Raw genomic sequence first — 16,399 nt, 5'->3', positions numbered from 1 at the left:
GAGGGTGCAGAGAAGATTTACCAGGATGTTGCCTGGAATGGAGAATAGGTCATACGAGGATAGGTTGAGAGTGCTAGGCCTTTTCTCATTGGAACGGAGAAGGATGAGGGGTGATTTGATCGAGGTGTATAAGATGATCAGGGGAATAGATAGAGTAGACAATCAAACGTTTTCCCCGGGTACAACAGTGTGTTACAAGGGGACATAAATTTAAGGTGAAGGGTGGAAGGTATAGGGGAGATGTCAGGGGTAGGTTCTTTACCCAGAGGGTGGTGGGGGCATGGAAAGCGCTGCCTGTGGGAGTGCAGAGTCAGAATCATTGGTGACCTTTAAGCAGCAATTGGATAGGTACATTGATGGGTGCTTAAGCTAGGACAAATGTTCGGCACATCGTGGGTCGAAGGGCCTGTTCTTTGCTGTATTGTTCTATGTATTAATGTTGATAGTAAGACCTTCAAGAAAACTCCAACAAAGTTTCCTGTTTGCAATCACATCATTATTAACCAGATGTCTGTCTATCCTTTCCTTTTATAGTTGATTATACAAGAACATAAAATTAGTCATTCAGCTCATGCAGTCTGCTCCACCATTCGATCATGACTGATATGCTTATCAACTCCATTCTCCTGTCTTCTGCTTGTAACCCTCGATCCCCTGATTAATCAAGAACTGATCTATCTCTGTCTTGAATACACTTAATGACGTGGCCTCCTTCAGCAATGAGTTCCACAGATTCACCACACACTCTCTCCTCCATCTCGGTTCTAAAAGGTTGTCTGTTTGCTTTCAGGCTGTACCCTTGGGTCCTAGTTTCTCCTGTTAATAGAAACATTTTATCTGTCTTCACTCAGTATTCTTTAAGCTTCAGTGAGATCGCCCCCATATCCTTCTAAAAATCCAGAGTACAGACAGAGTCCTCAACCGCTCCTGATGACAAGTACTTTATCTCCATGATCATTCTTGTAAACCTCTTCTGGACTCCTTCAAAACCAGTACAATACATCCTTAGATAAGGGGCTCAAACCTGTTCACAATATTTTCAAGTATGGTCTGAGCAGAGCCTTATACAGCTTCAGCAAGTATATCTCTGCTCTTGTGTTCTAGTCCTGTTGAAATGAATGCAAACATTGCATTTGCCTTCCTAATTGCCAACTCAAGCTACATGTTAACCTGAAGAGCACCATGAACTAGGATTCCCAAGTCCCTTTGTGCCTTAGATTTCAGAAGCCTTTCCACATTTACAAAATAGTCTACCCCTCCAATCTTCCTACCAAAGTGCTTAACCTCATTCTTTCCCATGGGCAGCACAGTGCCTAACAGCGCCAGAACCTGGGGTTCAATTCCCGCCTCAGGCAACTGTCTGTGTGGAGTTTGCACATTCTCCCCGTGTCTGTGTGGATTTCTTCCAGGTGCTCCGGTTTCCTCCCACAGTCCAAAAATGTGCAGGTTAGGTGAATTGGCTATGCTAAATTGCCCGTAGTGTTGGGTGAAGGGGTAAATGTAGGGGAATGGGTTTGGGTGGGTCGCTCTTCGGAGGGTCGGTATGGACTTGTTGGGCCGAAGGGCCAGTTTTGCACACTAAGTTAATCATATTATATTCCATTTTCCACTTCCTTGCACATCCTCCTCACCTGTCCAAGTCCTTCTGCAGCCTCCCTATTTCTTCAAAACTACCTGTCTCTCCACCTATCTTTGTGTCATCTGCAAACTTAGTGTAACACCCTCAGTTCCTTTGTCCAGATTGTTAATATATAACTGCATAGTTCTAGTCCCAACACTGACCCCTGTGGAACTCCGGCTGCCATCCTGAAAAAGGCCTATTTATCTCCACTCTCTGCCTTCTGCTGATCCTCTACCCATGGCACTACCTTGGCCCTAACACTGTGGGCTCCTATCTTTAGCAGACTTCTGTGCAGCACCTTGCCAAAAGCCTTTTGGAAAACCAAATGTATCATATCCACTGGCTGTCCTTTGTCTAACTTGTTACCTCCTCAAACAATTCTAACAGACTTATTGAGGGTGACCTTCCCATTGATGAATCTGTGATGACTGGGTCCTATTTTCTATGCGCTTCCAAGTACTCTGCAATCTCATCCTTTACAGTGGATTCTAAAACCTTACCAATGACTGAGATCAGACTAACTGGCCTAGAGTTTCCTATCTTCACTCCCATCCCTTCTCAAACAGAGTGTCATTTTAGCCATTTTCCAGTCCTCTGGGATCCTCACTGACTGCAGTAATTCCTGAAAGGGATACTGTGTATAGTTTTGGTCTTGTAACTTGAGAAAAAACGTACTGGCACTGGATTGGTTGCAGAGGAGGTCCACCAGGTTGATTCTGGAGTTGAGAGGGTTGGTTTGTGAGGAGAGATTGAGTAAACTGGGCTTAGTGCAGCAGGTCAGGCAGCATCCAAGGAGCAGGAGAATCGACGTTTCGGGCATGAGCCCTTCTTCAGGAATCTTCTTCCTGAAGAAGGGCTCATGCCCGAAACGTCGATTCTCCTGCTCCTTGGATGCTGCCTGACCTGCGCTTTTCCAGCAACACATTTTCAGCTCTGATCTCCAGCATCTGCAGTCCTCACTTTCTCCTAAACTGGGATTATACTTATTGAAATTTAGAAGAATGAATGGGGGGGGGGGGGGGGGGGGGGGATTCTGATATAAAATTATGAAGAGAATAGATAAGGTAGAAGCAGAGATGTTGTTTCCACTGGCAGGTGAAATTAGAATGAGGGGCCATAGCCTCAAAATAAGAGGGAGCAGATTTAGAACTGAATTGAGTAATTTATTCACCCAAAGGGTTGCGCATCTATGGAATTCTCTGCCCAGTGAAGTCCTTGAGGCTGCCTCATTGAATATTTAAGGCAAAGATAGATTTTTGAACAGTAAAAGAATTAAAGGTTATGGTGAGGGTATGTGGAGCTGAGTCCACGAAAAGATCAACCATAATCTTATTGAATGGCACAGCAGGCAAAGACTATCAGGCCTTAGATCTCTAGTTATGGGAAATTTATTCTATTGTGTTCTGTGTTTGTTGATGGAGTTTGTGGATGAAACTCCATCAACAAACACATCGACCTGGACCCAATATACCAACCACTACAGCGGACAGCTGAAACTGACAACCGGAAGCGGCAGGGACAGACCACTATAAACACCGGAGGAAACATCAAAGAAGCGCTTCGCAGGAGGCTCCCAAGCACTGATGATGTCGCCTAGCCAGGGGACGAAACGTTTGCAACAAAAACTTCCAGCTCGGCAAACAGAACCACAACAACCAGATCTACTATAGTCTGCTCTCTGGTACATTTCAAAACCTGCTGTTCTAAGAAACTTTCCTGAAAGCATTCAGGGAATTCTTCCATCTAGGCTACCTTTGCCCAACTGACTTTCCTAGTTGACATGTAGATTATCATCATGCCTTTCTGACAAGCTTCAATTATTTTAGAACAGCATAACACAATACAGGTCCTTTGGCCCTCGATGTTGACAGTCTTTTTTCCTACTAAGATCAGACTAACTTACATACCCTTCATTGTACTATCTTCCATGTGCCTATCCAAGAGTCGTTTAAATGTACCTAATGTATCTGACTCTACTACCACTGCTGGCAGTGCATTTCATGCACCCACCACTCTGTAAAGAACCTACATCTAAAAGCTACCCTAAACCTTCTCCGATTACCTTAAAGTTATGTCACCTCATGATGGACCCTGGGGAAAAAGTCTCTGGCTATCCACTTTATCTATGTCTCAACATCATGTACACCTCTATCAAGTAACCTCTCATCCTTCTTCGCTCCGACAAGAAAAACCCTAACTACTTCAACCATTCTTCATAACAAATGCACTCTAGTCCAGGCAGCATCCTGGTAAATCTTTGTACCCTCTCTAAAGCTTCTGCATCCTTTCTATAATGAGGTGACCAGAACTGAATGCAATATACCAAGCATGGTCTGACTTGGGCTCTATAGAGCTACAGCATAACCTCGAGGCTGTTGAACTCAATCCCCCTGCTAATGAAAGCCAACGCACCATATGCTACTTTTAACAACGCTATCAGCTTGGGTGGCAACTTTGAGGGGTCTATGGACATGAACCCAAGATCCCTCTTTTTCTCCACAATGCCAAAAATCCTGTTTTTAACGCTGTATTCTGCATTGAAATTCGACCTTCCAAACTGATCGACTTCACACTTTTCCAGGTTGAATTCCATCTGGCACTTATCAGCCCAATTCTGCATACTGTCAATGTCCCATTGCAACCTACAACAGCTCACCACACTATCCAAAACTCTTCCAACCTTTGTCATCAGCAAACTTACTAATCCACCCTTCCACTTCTTCCAAGTCATTTATAAAAATCACAAAGGGCAGAGGTCCCAGAACTGATTTTTGTGGAACCCCACTCATTGCTGAGCTCAAAGCTGAGTACTTTCCATTTAACACCACTCTGTCTTCTATGGGCCAGCCAATTCTGTATCAAGACAGATCGGTTTCCCTGTATCCCATGCCTCCTTACTTTCTGAACGAATCTACCACTGGTAGATAAGGTTATCAAACGCCTTGCTCAAATCCATGTACACTACATCAACTGCTCTACCTTCAATGTGTTTTGTCACATCCTCAAAGAATTCAATAAGGTTTGGGAGGCATGACCGCCTCAAATGTCAAGGTCCTTCTCAGTAGTGAATACTGAAACAAAGAATTCATTAAGGATCTCCTCTACTTGGTCCGACTCAAGGTGCAAGTCCTCTCCATTAACCCTGATTGGCCTTACCCTCACTCTGGCCATCCTCTGGTTCCTCAGATAAGTGTAGACTGTCTTGGGGTTTTCCTTAATCCTACCCCCTAAAGCTTTTTCATGCCCCCTTCTATCTTTCCTCAGTCCATTCTTCAGTTCCTTCCTGGCTACCTTGTATAATTTTAAAGCTCTGTCTGATCCTTGCCTCCTCAACTTTAAGCTTCCTTCTTCCATTTGACTAGATGTTCCACATCCCTTGTCACCCAAGATTCCTTCGCTCTACTATCCTTTCCTTGCCTCAGTGGGATAAACCTGTCCAGCACAGGCTTCCTAAACAACCTCCACATTTCTGTTGTGCATTTCCCTGAGAACATCTGTTCCCAATTTAGGAGCCCAGTTCCTGCCTAATAGCATTGTAATTCCCCCTCCCCCAATTAAATATTTTCCCATACAATCTGCTCCTATCCTTTTTCATGAGTACGATAAAGGTCATGGAGTTGTGATCACTATCACCGAAATGCTCTGCCACTGAGAGATCTGACACCTAGCATGGTGCATTGCCAAGCACCAAATCCAATATGGCCTCCCCTTTAATTGGCCTATCTACATATTGCATCAGGAACCCTTCCTGGACACACCTGACAAAAACGATTCCATCCAAAATATTTGAATTATGTAGGTTCCAATCAATATTAGAGAAGTTAGTCACCCGTGACAACAACCCTGTTACATCTGCACCTTTCCAAAATCTGCCTCCCAATCTGCTTCTCTGTGTCTCTGTTGTTATTTGGGGGGGGGGGGGGGCCTGTAGAAAACTCCCACTAAAGTGACTGGACTCCCCAACCCCAAGTCTTTTCCCTGGGGTTGGGGAGTCCAGAACTAGAGGGCATTGGTTTAGGATGACAGGGGAAAGATATAAAAGAGACCTAAGGGGCAACTTTTTCACGCAGAGGGTGGTATGTGTATGGAATAAGCTGCCAGAGGATGTGGTGGAGGCTGATAAAATTGCAACATTTAAGAGGTATTTGAATGGGTATATGAATAGGAAGGGTTTGGAGGGATATGGTCCGGGTGCTGGCAGGTGGGACTAGATTGGGTTGGGATATCTGGTCGGCATGGACGGGTTGGACTGAAGGGTCTGTTTCCATGCTGTACAAAACTGGAGGGCATAGGTTTAAGGGAAAGAAGGAGTGATGGAGGCTAGTATAATTACAACATTTAAAAGGTTTCTGGATGGGTATATGAATAAGAAGGGTTGAGGGATATGGGCCAAATGCTGGCAAATGGGAATAAATTAAATTAGGATATCTTGACAGCAAAGAAGAGTTGGACTGAAGGGTCTGTTTCCATGCTGTACAGCTCTATGATTGTGAGTATAAGAGTTGGGGCGTCACAATTGAGGTTGTATAGAATGTTGGCAAGGTCTCTTCTAGAGTACTGTGTGTATTTCTGGTTATCTTGTCATAGGAAGGATATTCTTAAACTGGAAAGGGTTCAAAAAGGAATTACCAGGATGTTGGTGGGAATGGAGGATTTCATAGATAAAAATAGATTGGAAAGACATACTTTTTTCACTGAAGTATTGGAGGTTGAAATCATTAGGGGCATGGATAAGGTAAGTTGCAAGAGTCTTTTTCTCTAGGGTAGGGGAGTTCAAAACTAGGGGTAATTTTTAAGGTTTGAGGAGAAGGATCCATAAAGTACACAGTGGTTCATGTGTAGAATGAGCTGCTAGAGAAAGTGATAGATGCAGGTGCAGTTAGAACATTTTGGACAGGTTCATACATAGGAATTGTTTGGAGGAATATGGGCAAAGCGCAGGTAGGTAAGTCTAGTTTGATTTAGGTACATGTTTGGACCAAAGGGTCTGTTACCCTGCTATATGACTGAGTCTGAAAGTTAGAAGATATTTCCAAAGTGAAAGTGGGAAGTATTGCAGGAAATGAATGGAACATTTGAAACAAATTCTGCTAATGGCAAGTAAGATGGATACATTTCTATTGTCCTAAAATATTTAGGAATTTGGAGTAAAGGCGAGTAGATGGTGTTATATCACCAGTCAGCCATGATCTCAATGAATGATGGAACAGGAGATTGAGTCTCTCTCTTAGTTGAGTATGTTTAAGGTTGAGGTCAGGAGATGATTTAATCTTTTTGAGAATTTAGGGATGTAGAGAGTGGCTGTGAAAATGGATAGAGTTGAGCTGGATGATCAGCTATGATTGTATTCAATGGTGAAACTGGCTCAAGAGGCTGTATGATCTCCTTCTCCAATTTCTGATATTGTAGATTAGGTGCAGTTGTATTAGGACCCTCTAACCAATGATCTATAAGTCAGTGTGTTAATCTATCCCTCCGTGGACTCTTTTCCAACAAAGAGTTGATGTATTTGAAAGAAGCTGGAAACAGTGGAGTAGGTATGTTGGCAGCAAACTTAGTTTAAAAGTTCTTTTATTGGTTTCTTAATACTCTCCATTTCTTTCTCCAGAGCAAATTTGATAACCTGTATGGGTGCCGAGAATCACTTGTTGACGGTATCAAGCGTGCCACTGATGTTATGATTGCTGGTAAAGTAGCTGTGGTGGCAGGATATGGTGATGTGGGCAAAGGTTGTGCACAGGCTCTGCGAAGTTTTGGAGCCAGAGTTATTATAACAGAAATCGACCCCATCAATGCTCTACAGGCTGCTATGGAAGGTAAGGATAAAATATAATGCTGGAGTCCACAAAACTCTGCAGATGAAACATAAGCAATTCCTCTCTACTATTCTTCTTGTAACTGAATACAGTAAGTCATCACTAATGATGCTGATGAGAATGTGGGAAGGATGCTAAGTATGTATGCAGATGACACAGATTGACCAGATGGTTGACAGTGAGGAGGAAGGTGTTAGGTTACAGGAAGATATAAATGGATTGGTCAGAAGAGTAGATCAGTGACAGATGGAGTTTAACCCTGATAAAATAAGAGATGATGGACTTTTGAAGAAGTAACAAGACTCAACAAGGGATTACTCAATAAATGGCAGGATGGTAGGTAGCTCAGAGGCAAAAAAGCGATCTTGTCCACAAGTCCCCCTGAAGGTGGCAGAACAAATTAATAGGATAGTTAATGCTGCTTACGTGATGCTTGCCTTTCAGTCATGGCATAAATTATAAGAGCAGGAAGATAATTTTGGAGCTGGACAGAACTTTGGCTTGGCCACAGCAGGGGTACAGTGTGCAGTTCTGGTCACCAACTATAGGAAGGATATAATTACACTGGATGGGGTGCAGAGGAAATTCACCAGGATATTGCCTGGCATGGAGTGTATCGGCTACGAAGATAAGTTGAATAAGCTTGGGTTATTTTCTTTGGAGCAGAAAAGATTGTGGTGGGCGATGTCTGATGATGGTGTACACTACTATGAAAACCATGGACAATGAATAAAAAGTAGCTGTTCACCTTACTCTCAGGATTGATAACAAGAGGGCATAATTTTAAAGTGAAAGATTTGAGGGGAAAAAAAAACCCATCTCTCATTTTACTGAAAGCTTTGCTAGGTTAATTTTCCAAAGTCATTTGCCTGCAACATCAGATTTGCCTGCAGCCCAAATTAAACTGTTGGCTTCATTTCCAAGCAACGACATAGGTTCCCTTCAAACTCTTGGTTAAAAGTCTTTGCAATCCAGAAGAGTGCCCAGATAGCTCAATATCATCCTGATTCCACGTAGCTCATAAACAATGTACATTCCCAGCTCAACTGACAGCCAAAGTAATCCCAAAATTTTTTTTAGACACAAATAGGAAAAAAGTGAGCAAAGGTCAAGAAGGGCTGGTTAGGACCAAAACTCTGAGTACGTGCCTGATGTTAAATGAATACTTTTACACCTGTCTTCACCAAAGGAACAGGTGCAATCCAGCCATGGTGACTAATTCAGTCATAAGGGCTCTAAATGGATAACAGGGCACGAGATAGCCTTGGCTGAGAAGATTAGGGTGAATCCAGAGAGGTTCTTCAAGTATATTAAGGGAAAAAGAATAACCAGAGAGAGAGAATAGGACCCCTCAATGATCATAGCGGACATATATGTGTGGAACTGCAAGAGATAGACGAATGAATATTTCTCCCCTGTTTAATGTGAGGGAAGACCTGAAGACTTGGCAACTTGGGGAAGTTGGTGGTGATATCTTGGGGGCAGTCCATATCGCAGTAGAGGAGGTCTTAGACATATTAGAATGTGTGAAGGTGGATAAATCTGGCCCCAGACAGATATATCTAAGAACACTGCAAGGGGCTAATGAAGAAAGTATGGGGGCCCTGGTTGATATTTTTGCATCATTGTTAGGCACGGGTGAGGTCCCGGAAGACTAGGTGTTAGCAAAAGTGCTCTTATTCAAGAGAGCTGCAAAGAAAAGCCTGGGAACTATAGACCACTAAGCCTAACATCTGTGGTAGGTAAATCACTTGGGAAGATTCTGAGGGATAAGATATACATGCATTTGGAAATACAGGGTTTGATTAGGAGTCATCAGCATGGCTTTGTGCAAGAGAGATCAGGGTTCTTAGCACAGGCAGTAATTCAGAGATTTGAGCAAACAGTTCTGCCAACTATCCAACCCAAACTCTGGGTCCACCATGTGGATGATTCCTTTGTCATCACTAAATGAAACAAGTTAGAGGAAACCTTCAAGACCATCAATAATACTCTTGCAGGCATAAAATTCACTAAAGAGGAGGAAAACAACAACAAACTGCCATTCCTAGATGTCACAGTAGAGCGAATCCCCAATGGGGAACTTCAAACCAGTGTCTATAGAAAAACAACACTTACAGACCAAATATTGAACTACAGAAGCAATCATCCTAATACCCACAAACGAAACTGCATCAGAGCATTATTTCAATGAGTCAACACACACTGCAGCACAGAGGAACTACGCAGGGCAGAGGAAAATCACGTATACCGTGTATTCAAAAAGAATGGGTCTCCACTGAACACAGTTGCCAATTTCTCAGCAACAAAGCTTAAAAATGTGTTGCTGGAAAAGCGCAGCAGGTCAGGCAGCATCAAAGGAGAAGGAGAATCGACGTTTCGGGCATAAACCCTTCAGGAATGAGGAGGGTGTGCCAAGCACGTCGATTCTCCTTCTCCTTTGATGCTGCCTGACCTGCTGCGCTTTTCCAGCAACACATTTTTAAGCTCTGATCCCCAGCATCTGCAGTCCTCACTTTCTCAGCAACAAACCCAAACAAGCAGACAAAACACGTCCAGAAACCCTAGCCACTCTCCCCTACATCAAAGACATCTCAGAAATGACTGCCAGACTACTCAGACCCCTTGGCATCATGGTAGCCCACAACCCACACACTAAAACAGCAGCTAATGAACTTAAAAGACCTTATACAGACAACGAGCAAAACTAATGTCATTTACAAAATACCATGCAAGGACTGTGACAAATAGGCAGAAAACTAGCCACCAGGAAACATGAACACCAACTAGCCACAAAAAGACATGACCCCTCTCACTAGTATCCTCACATACAGATGAGGAAGGACACTACTTCGACTGGGACAACTCCTAGGACAAGCCAAACAAAGACACGCATGAGAATTCCTCGAAGCATGACATTCAAACCGGAACTCTATCAACAAACACGTTGAGTTAGACCCCCATCTACCACCTTCTGAGAAAAGGAACAGGAAGTGATTTCACCACAGGAAATAACATCACCACAGGAAGTGACATCACCAACCCACACCTAAATAGAAAGCAGGAATTTTCAGCATTGCTTCACATGAGGCCCACTGAAGATGTCACCTAGTAGGCTAACAAAACAGCTGTAAATGAACCTTGCAGCTCAGCGAGCAAACCTACATCCAGCACCTTAAATGAATCTACCGTGCCTGCCTCTACTATCTCTGCTGGCAATACATTCCAGGCACCTACAGCCCTCTGTGTAAAGTACTTCCCGCATGTATTCCCCTTAAACATTTCTCCTCTCACCGTGAATGTATGACCTCTCGTTACTGAATCCCTTGCCCTGGGTAAAAGCTTATCTCTATCCACCCTTGTCTATACCCTTCATGGCTTTGTAAACCTCAGTCAAGTCCCGCCCTCAATCTCCTTTTTTCTAATGAAAACAATCCTAACCTACTCAGCCTCTCTTCATAGCTAGAACCTTCCATACCAGGCAACATCCTCGTAAACCACCTCTGCACCCTCTCCAAAGCGTCCACATCCTTTTGGTAATGTGGCGATCAGAACTGTACACCGTATTCTAAATGCAGCCGTACCAAAGTCTTGGACAATTTTAACATGACCTGCCAGCTCTTATACTCAATAACCAGTCTGATGGCAATTTTACAATATGCCACCTTGACCATTCTATCCAACTGTGCAGCCATTTTCAAGGTACAATGGACCTGAACTCCCAGATAGAACATAGAACATTACAGCGCAGTACAGGCCCTTCGGCCCTCGATGTTGCGCTGCCCTTTCATACTAACATGAAGCCCATTCCATGTACGTCCATATGCCTATCCAATGACGACTTAAATGCACTTAAACTTGGCGAATCTACTACCGTTGCAGGCAAAGCATTCCATACCCTTACTACTCTGAGTAAAGGAACTACCTCTGGCATCTGTCTTATACCTATCTCCCCTCACTTTAAAGTTATGTCCCCTCGTGTTTGCCGTTCCCATACTTTGAAAAAGGCTCTCCCTATCTAACCCTCTGATTATCTTGTACGTCTCTATTAAGTCACCTCTCAACCTTCTTCTCTCTAACGAGAACAGCCTCAAGGCCCTCAGCCTTTCCTTGTAAGACATTCCTTCCATACCAGGCAACATCCTAGTAAATCTCCTGTGCACCCTTTCCAAAGCTTCCACATCCTCCTCATTATGCAGTGACCAGAACTGTACACAATACTGCAAGTGTGGTCGTACCAGAGCTTTGTACAGCTGCAGCATAACCTCCTGGTTCCGGAACTCAATCCCTCTATTAGTAAAGGCCAAAACACTGTATGCCTTCTTAACAACCCTGTCAATCTGGGTGGCAACTTTCAGGGATCTGTGTACATGGACACCGAGATCTCTCTGCTCATCTGCGCTCCCAAGAATCTTACCATTAGCCCAGTACATTGCATTCCGATTACTCCGTCCAAAGTGTATCACCTCACACTTGTCCACATTAAACTCCATTTGCCACCTCTCAGCCCAGCTCTGCATCCTATCTATGTCTCTCTGCAACCTACTACATCCTTCGTCACTATCCACAATTTCTCCAACTCCGCAAATTTACTAACCCACCCTTCTAAGCCGTCATCCAGGTCATTTATAAAAATGACGAACAGCAGTGGACCCAACACAGACCCTTGCGGTACGCCGCTAGTAACTGGACACCAAGGTGAACCTGTTCCATCAACTACAACCCTCTGTTTTCTTTCAGCAAGCCAATTACTGATCCAAACTGCCATATCTCCCACAATCCCATTCCTCCGCTTTTTGTACAATAGCCTATTGTGGGGAACCTTATCGAACGCCTTGCTGGAATCCATATACACCACATCAACCGGTTTACTCTCATCTACCTGTTTGGTCACTTTGTCAAAAAAGTCAATAAGATTCGTTAGGCATGACCTACCCTTCACAAAACCGTGCTGACTGTCCCTGATTAGATTATTCTTTTCTAGATGGTTATAAATCCTATCTCTTATAACCTTTTCCAACACTTTACCAACAACTGAAGTGAGACTCACTGGTCTGTAATTACCAGGGTTGTCTCTACTACCCTTTTTGAACAAGGGAACCACATTTGCTATCCTCCAGTCCTCAGACATTATTCCTGTAGACAATGATGATTTGAAGATCAATGCCAAAGGCTCGGCAATCTCTTCCTTTGCTTCCCAGAGGATCCCAGGATAGAGCCCATCCAGCCGAGGGGACTTGTCTATTTTCATACTCTGCAGTATTTCTAATACCTCTTCCTTGTGAACCTCAATCTCTTCTAGTCTAGATGCAAGCATCTCTGTATCTTCCTCGCCAACATTTTCATTTTCTATAGTGAACCCTGTCAAAAAGTATTTATTTAGTGCTTCCCCTATCTCCTCTGACTCCACACACAACTTCCCACTATTATTTTTGATTGTCCCTAATTTAACTTTCGTCATTTTTTTTATTCCTGACATAGCTATGGAAAGCCTTGGGGTTAGCCTTAGATGTCTCTGCTCATCAAGTTTTCCCAAGGCTGTTCTGTTTACAGTATAGTTCGCTGTAGAATTAGACCATCCAAAATGCATCACCTTTAATTTTGGTGGTGGGGATACTTGGAATCCACAAAAACTAATTTCCCCACCAGTAATGATCATTTACGATTGTGTGTATTCTCCAAAAGATGCACTGCAGAAATTTGCCAAAGATCTTTAGACAGCACCTTACAAATCATGAACACTTATATCTAGATGTACAAAGGCAGCCGATATAGGGGCACACTAACTGCAAGTTCCCCTCCAAGCCACTCAATATCCTGACTTGAAAATCTATTGCCATTCCTTCACTGTCGCTGGGTCAAAGTCCTGGAATTCCCTCCCTAATGAGTGTGGATGCTAGGAAATTGTTTCCGTTAGGCGAGGAGACTAGGACCCGTGGACACAGCCTTAGAATTAGAGGGGGTAAATTCAGAACAGAAATGCGGAGACATTTCTTCAGCCAGAGAGTGGTGGGCCTGTGGAATCCATTGCCACAGAGTGCAGTGGAGGCTGGGACGCTAAATGTCTTCAAGGCAGAAATTGATAAATTCTTGATGTCACAAGGAATTAAGGGCTATGGGGAGAATGCAGGTAAGTGGAGTTGAAATGCCCATCAGCCATGATTGAATGGCGGAGTGGACTCGATGGGCCGAATGGCCTTACTTCCGCTCCTATGTCTTATGGTCTTACTGTGGGTCAACCCTCAGCAAGTAGACTGCGGCAGGTCAAGAAGAATACCCTCCGAACAGCATTGTGAATCTACCTCCCTTTCAAGAAAGCAGCTCACCGACACCTTCTGAAGGGCAACTCTTAAGGCCGCATGATGGCACAGTGGATAGCATTACTACCTCATAGCACCAGGGACCCGGGTTTGATTGCAGCCTTAGGCGACCATTTGTTTGGAGTTTGCTTGTTCTCCGTGTCTGTATGGTTTTCTTCCAGGTAAGCAGGTTTCAGTCCAAAGATGTACATGTTAGGTGGATTGTCCATGCTTCAAGTAAATTGGCATCTAATATCCAGAGGTTTGTGGGTTAGATGGGTTAGCTGTGGTAAAATGCATATGGGGTTATAGTGCTGGAGTGGGTCTAGATGGGATGCTATTCAGAAGTTCAGTACAGATTTGATGGGTTGAATGGTGTCTTTGTGCACTGTAGGGATTCTGTGAACTAGGGACAAGCAATAAATGCTGACCACTTGGTGATGCTCACGTCCCACAAATGAGTAAGTTTAAAAAAATTAATAGCCATTGAGGTAGATATGCATGAGTTAAGGAAAGCTAGCATAGACTTAAATTAAAATAATTATTACTAATTTGCTGGTGTTTTTTGAAGAGGTTACAAAGAGGGTTGATGAGGCAGTGGTATTGATGTTATGTAGGAGGTATTGAGTACGATGCCATCCAACAGACTTAAAGTTAAAACTTGTGGAACATTGAACATCACAGTAAAAAGCCCTCTAGCCCACAATGTCTGTGCTGACCATGGTGCAATCCTAAACTAATCCTGTTTGCCTGAATATGGTCTGTATCCCTCTATTCTCTGCCTGTTCATGTCTCTGCCTCTTAAGCTTTGCAATAGTATCTGTTTCTACCACCTTCCCTGCCCGTGTGTTCTGGGTACCTACCATCCTCTGTCTTTAAAAGAAAGCAACTTACTTTCACTTGCCTTTAAACTTTCCTGCTCTCACCTTAAACCTATGCCCCTAGTATTTGTCATTTCCACCCGGGGAAATATCTCCCAACCAACCATTCACTTTATCCATACCTTAATTTTATATGCTTCTATCAGATCGTCATTCAGCCTCTAAAGCTCTAGTGAAAACAATCCCAAGTCTGTCCAATCTCATTTTATAAGTAATATAATCCAATCCAAGCAATATTCTGGGGAACTTTTTTTGCACCCTCTCCATAACTTCCATATCCTTCCTATAGTGTGGTAACAAGATCTACAGACTTCTCCATGTGACCTAACTAAAGTTTTGTACAGCTTCAACATGACTTGCCACCATTTATATTCAGTGCCCCTACTGATGGTGAGCATTCCATACACCTTGTTTACCACCATATCCATTTGTGTTGCCCCTTTCAGGGAACAATAGACTTGCACCCCATGATTCCTCTGGGTATCAGTGCACCTAAAGCTTCTGCCATATGGTGTACATTTTCCTCTTGTAGTTGACCGCCCAAAATGCATCACCCTATATTTGTCCAGATTAAGCTCCATCTGCTATTTGTCTGCCCAACTTGTCCGGTGATCTATATTCTGCTGCATTCTTTGATATCCTGTGTCACTATCTACAGCTTTACCAATTTTTGTCATCACACCACCTACATTTTCATGCAAATCATGTCCATGATTTGCATGAAAGAGGTCCCAATATTGATCCTTGCAAACACCACTGTTCACAGACCTTTAGTAAGAAAACACCCCTTCGTAACTAAGTGTCTTCTATAGCCAAGCCAATTTTGTATCCAATTTGCCCACTCACCATGAGTTCCATGCAATTTTATTTTCTGGACCAGCCTACCATGAGGAACCTTGTTAATTGGTTTAGTAAAGTCCATTTAGACCACATCCACTGCCTTGTCCTCATTGATCATCATTGTCAATTCCTCAAAAAGTTTGAGACAAGATCTCCACCGCATAAAACCTCCCATTGCTGACCATTCTTAATATGTCCATTTTTCTTCAAATATGCATAAATCCTATCCCTCAGAATCTTCTCCAGTAATTTCCTTACCACTGATGTAAGACTCTCGGGGACCTTGTCTGTGGTTAGAGTACAAATTATCTGTCAAAGCCTCAACTTTGCCTGATTCAATATCTTGGGGTAGACCCCTTTATGCTCTGGGAACATATCTAACTTGTCAGTAGCTAGCTACCTGATGAAGGAGCAGTACTCTGAAAGCTTGTACTTCCAAAAAAACCTGTGGGACTATAACCTGGTGTGTGATTTTTAACTTTGTCCACCTAAGTCCAACACAGGAACCTCCACATCATTAAAAAAGCAATAAACCCCTCTCTAAACCTACCATCATCCATGTCTTTTTCCTCTGTGAATATTGATGAGAAGTGTTCTTTTCTGCCTCCTATATATGTTCAAAGCCCTTGTTTGGTTTGCTTCCTAAACCTTAACATATGGTGACTTTTTCTCTTTTTAACTAATCTTCTAGCATCATTTGTTATCCAGGGTTCCCGAATCTTGCCATTCTTATGTCTCATCCTTGTTAGAACATGCTGTCCTGAATTCTGGTCTACTGCCTTTTAAAAGACTCCCATATGTCAAATGGGAATTACTTTCAAAGAACTGCCCTGATCCGGTTTTTCTAGTTCCTGTTTTATACAGTTGTAATTGGCCTTTCCCCACTTTTGCCTGGCAATTAGTGTTACTTTTTTCTATAATTATCTTAAAACTTGTGGAATT

The 16,399-nt window shown here is 43.1% G+C and overlaps 1 protein-coding gene across 1 annotated transcript in view; it reads left to right on the top strand.

Moving 5' to 3' along the window:
* The window catches only part of ahcy (adenosylhomocysteinase), a 102,280-nt gene that overhangs the window by 45,104 nt on the left and 40,777 nt on the right, over positions 1-16,399 (top strand). Inside the window, exon 5 of the mRNA XM_043710997.1 lies at positions 7,230-7,437. Within this exon, the coding sequence (XP_043566932.1) occupies positions 7,230-7,437 (208 nt within the window). The remainder of the gene's footprint in view (positions 1-7,229; positions 7,438-16,399) is intronic.

This window comes from Chiloscyllium plagiosum, chromosome 20, assembly GCF_004010195.1.
Source record: "Chiloscyllium plagiosum isolate BGI_BamShark_2017 chromosome 20, ASM401019v2, whole genome shotgun sequence".
Classification (NCBI taxonomy): domain Eukaryota; kingdom Metazoa; phylum Chordata; class Chondrichthyes; order Orectolobiformes; family Hemiscylliidae; genus Chiloscyllium; species Chiloscyllium plagiosum.
This window is presented reverse-complemented; position numbering and strand designations above follow the sequence as displayed.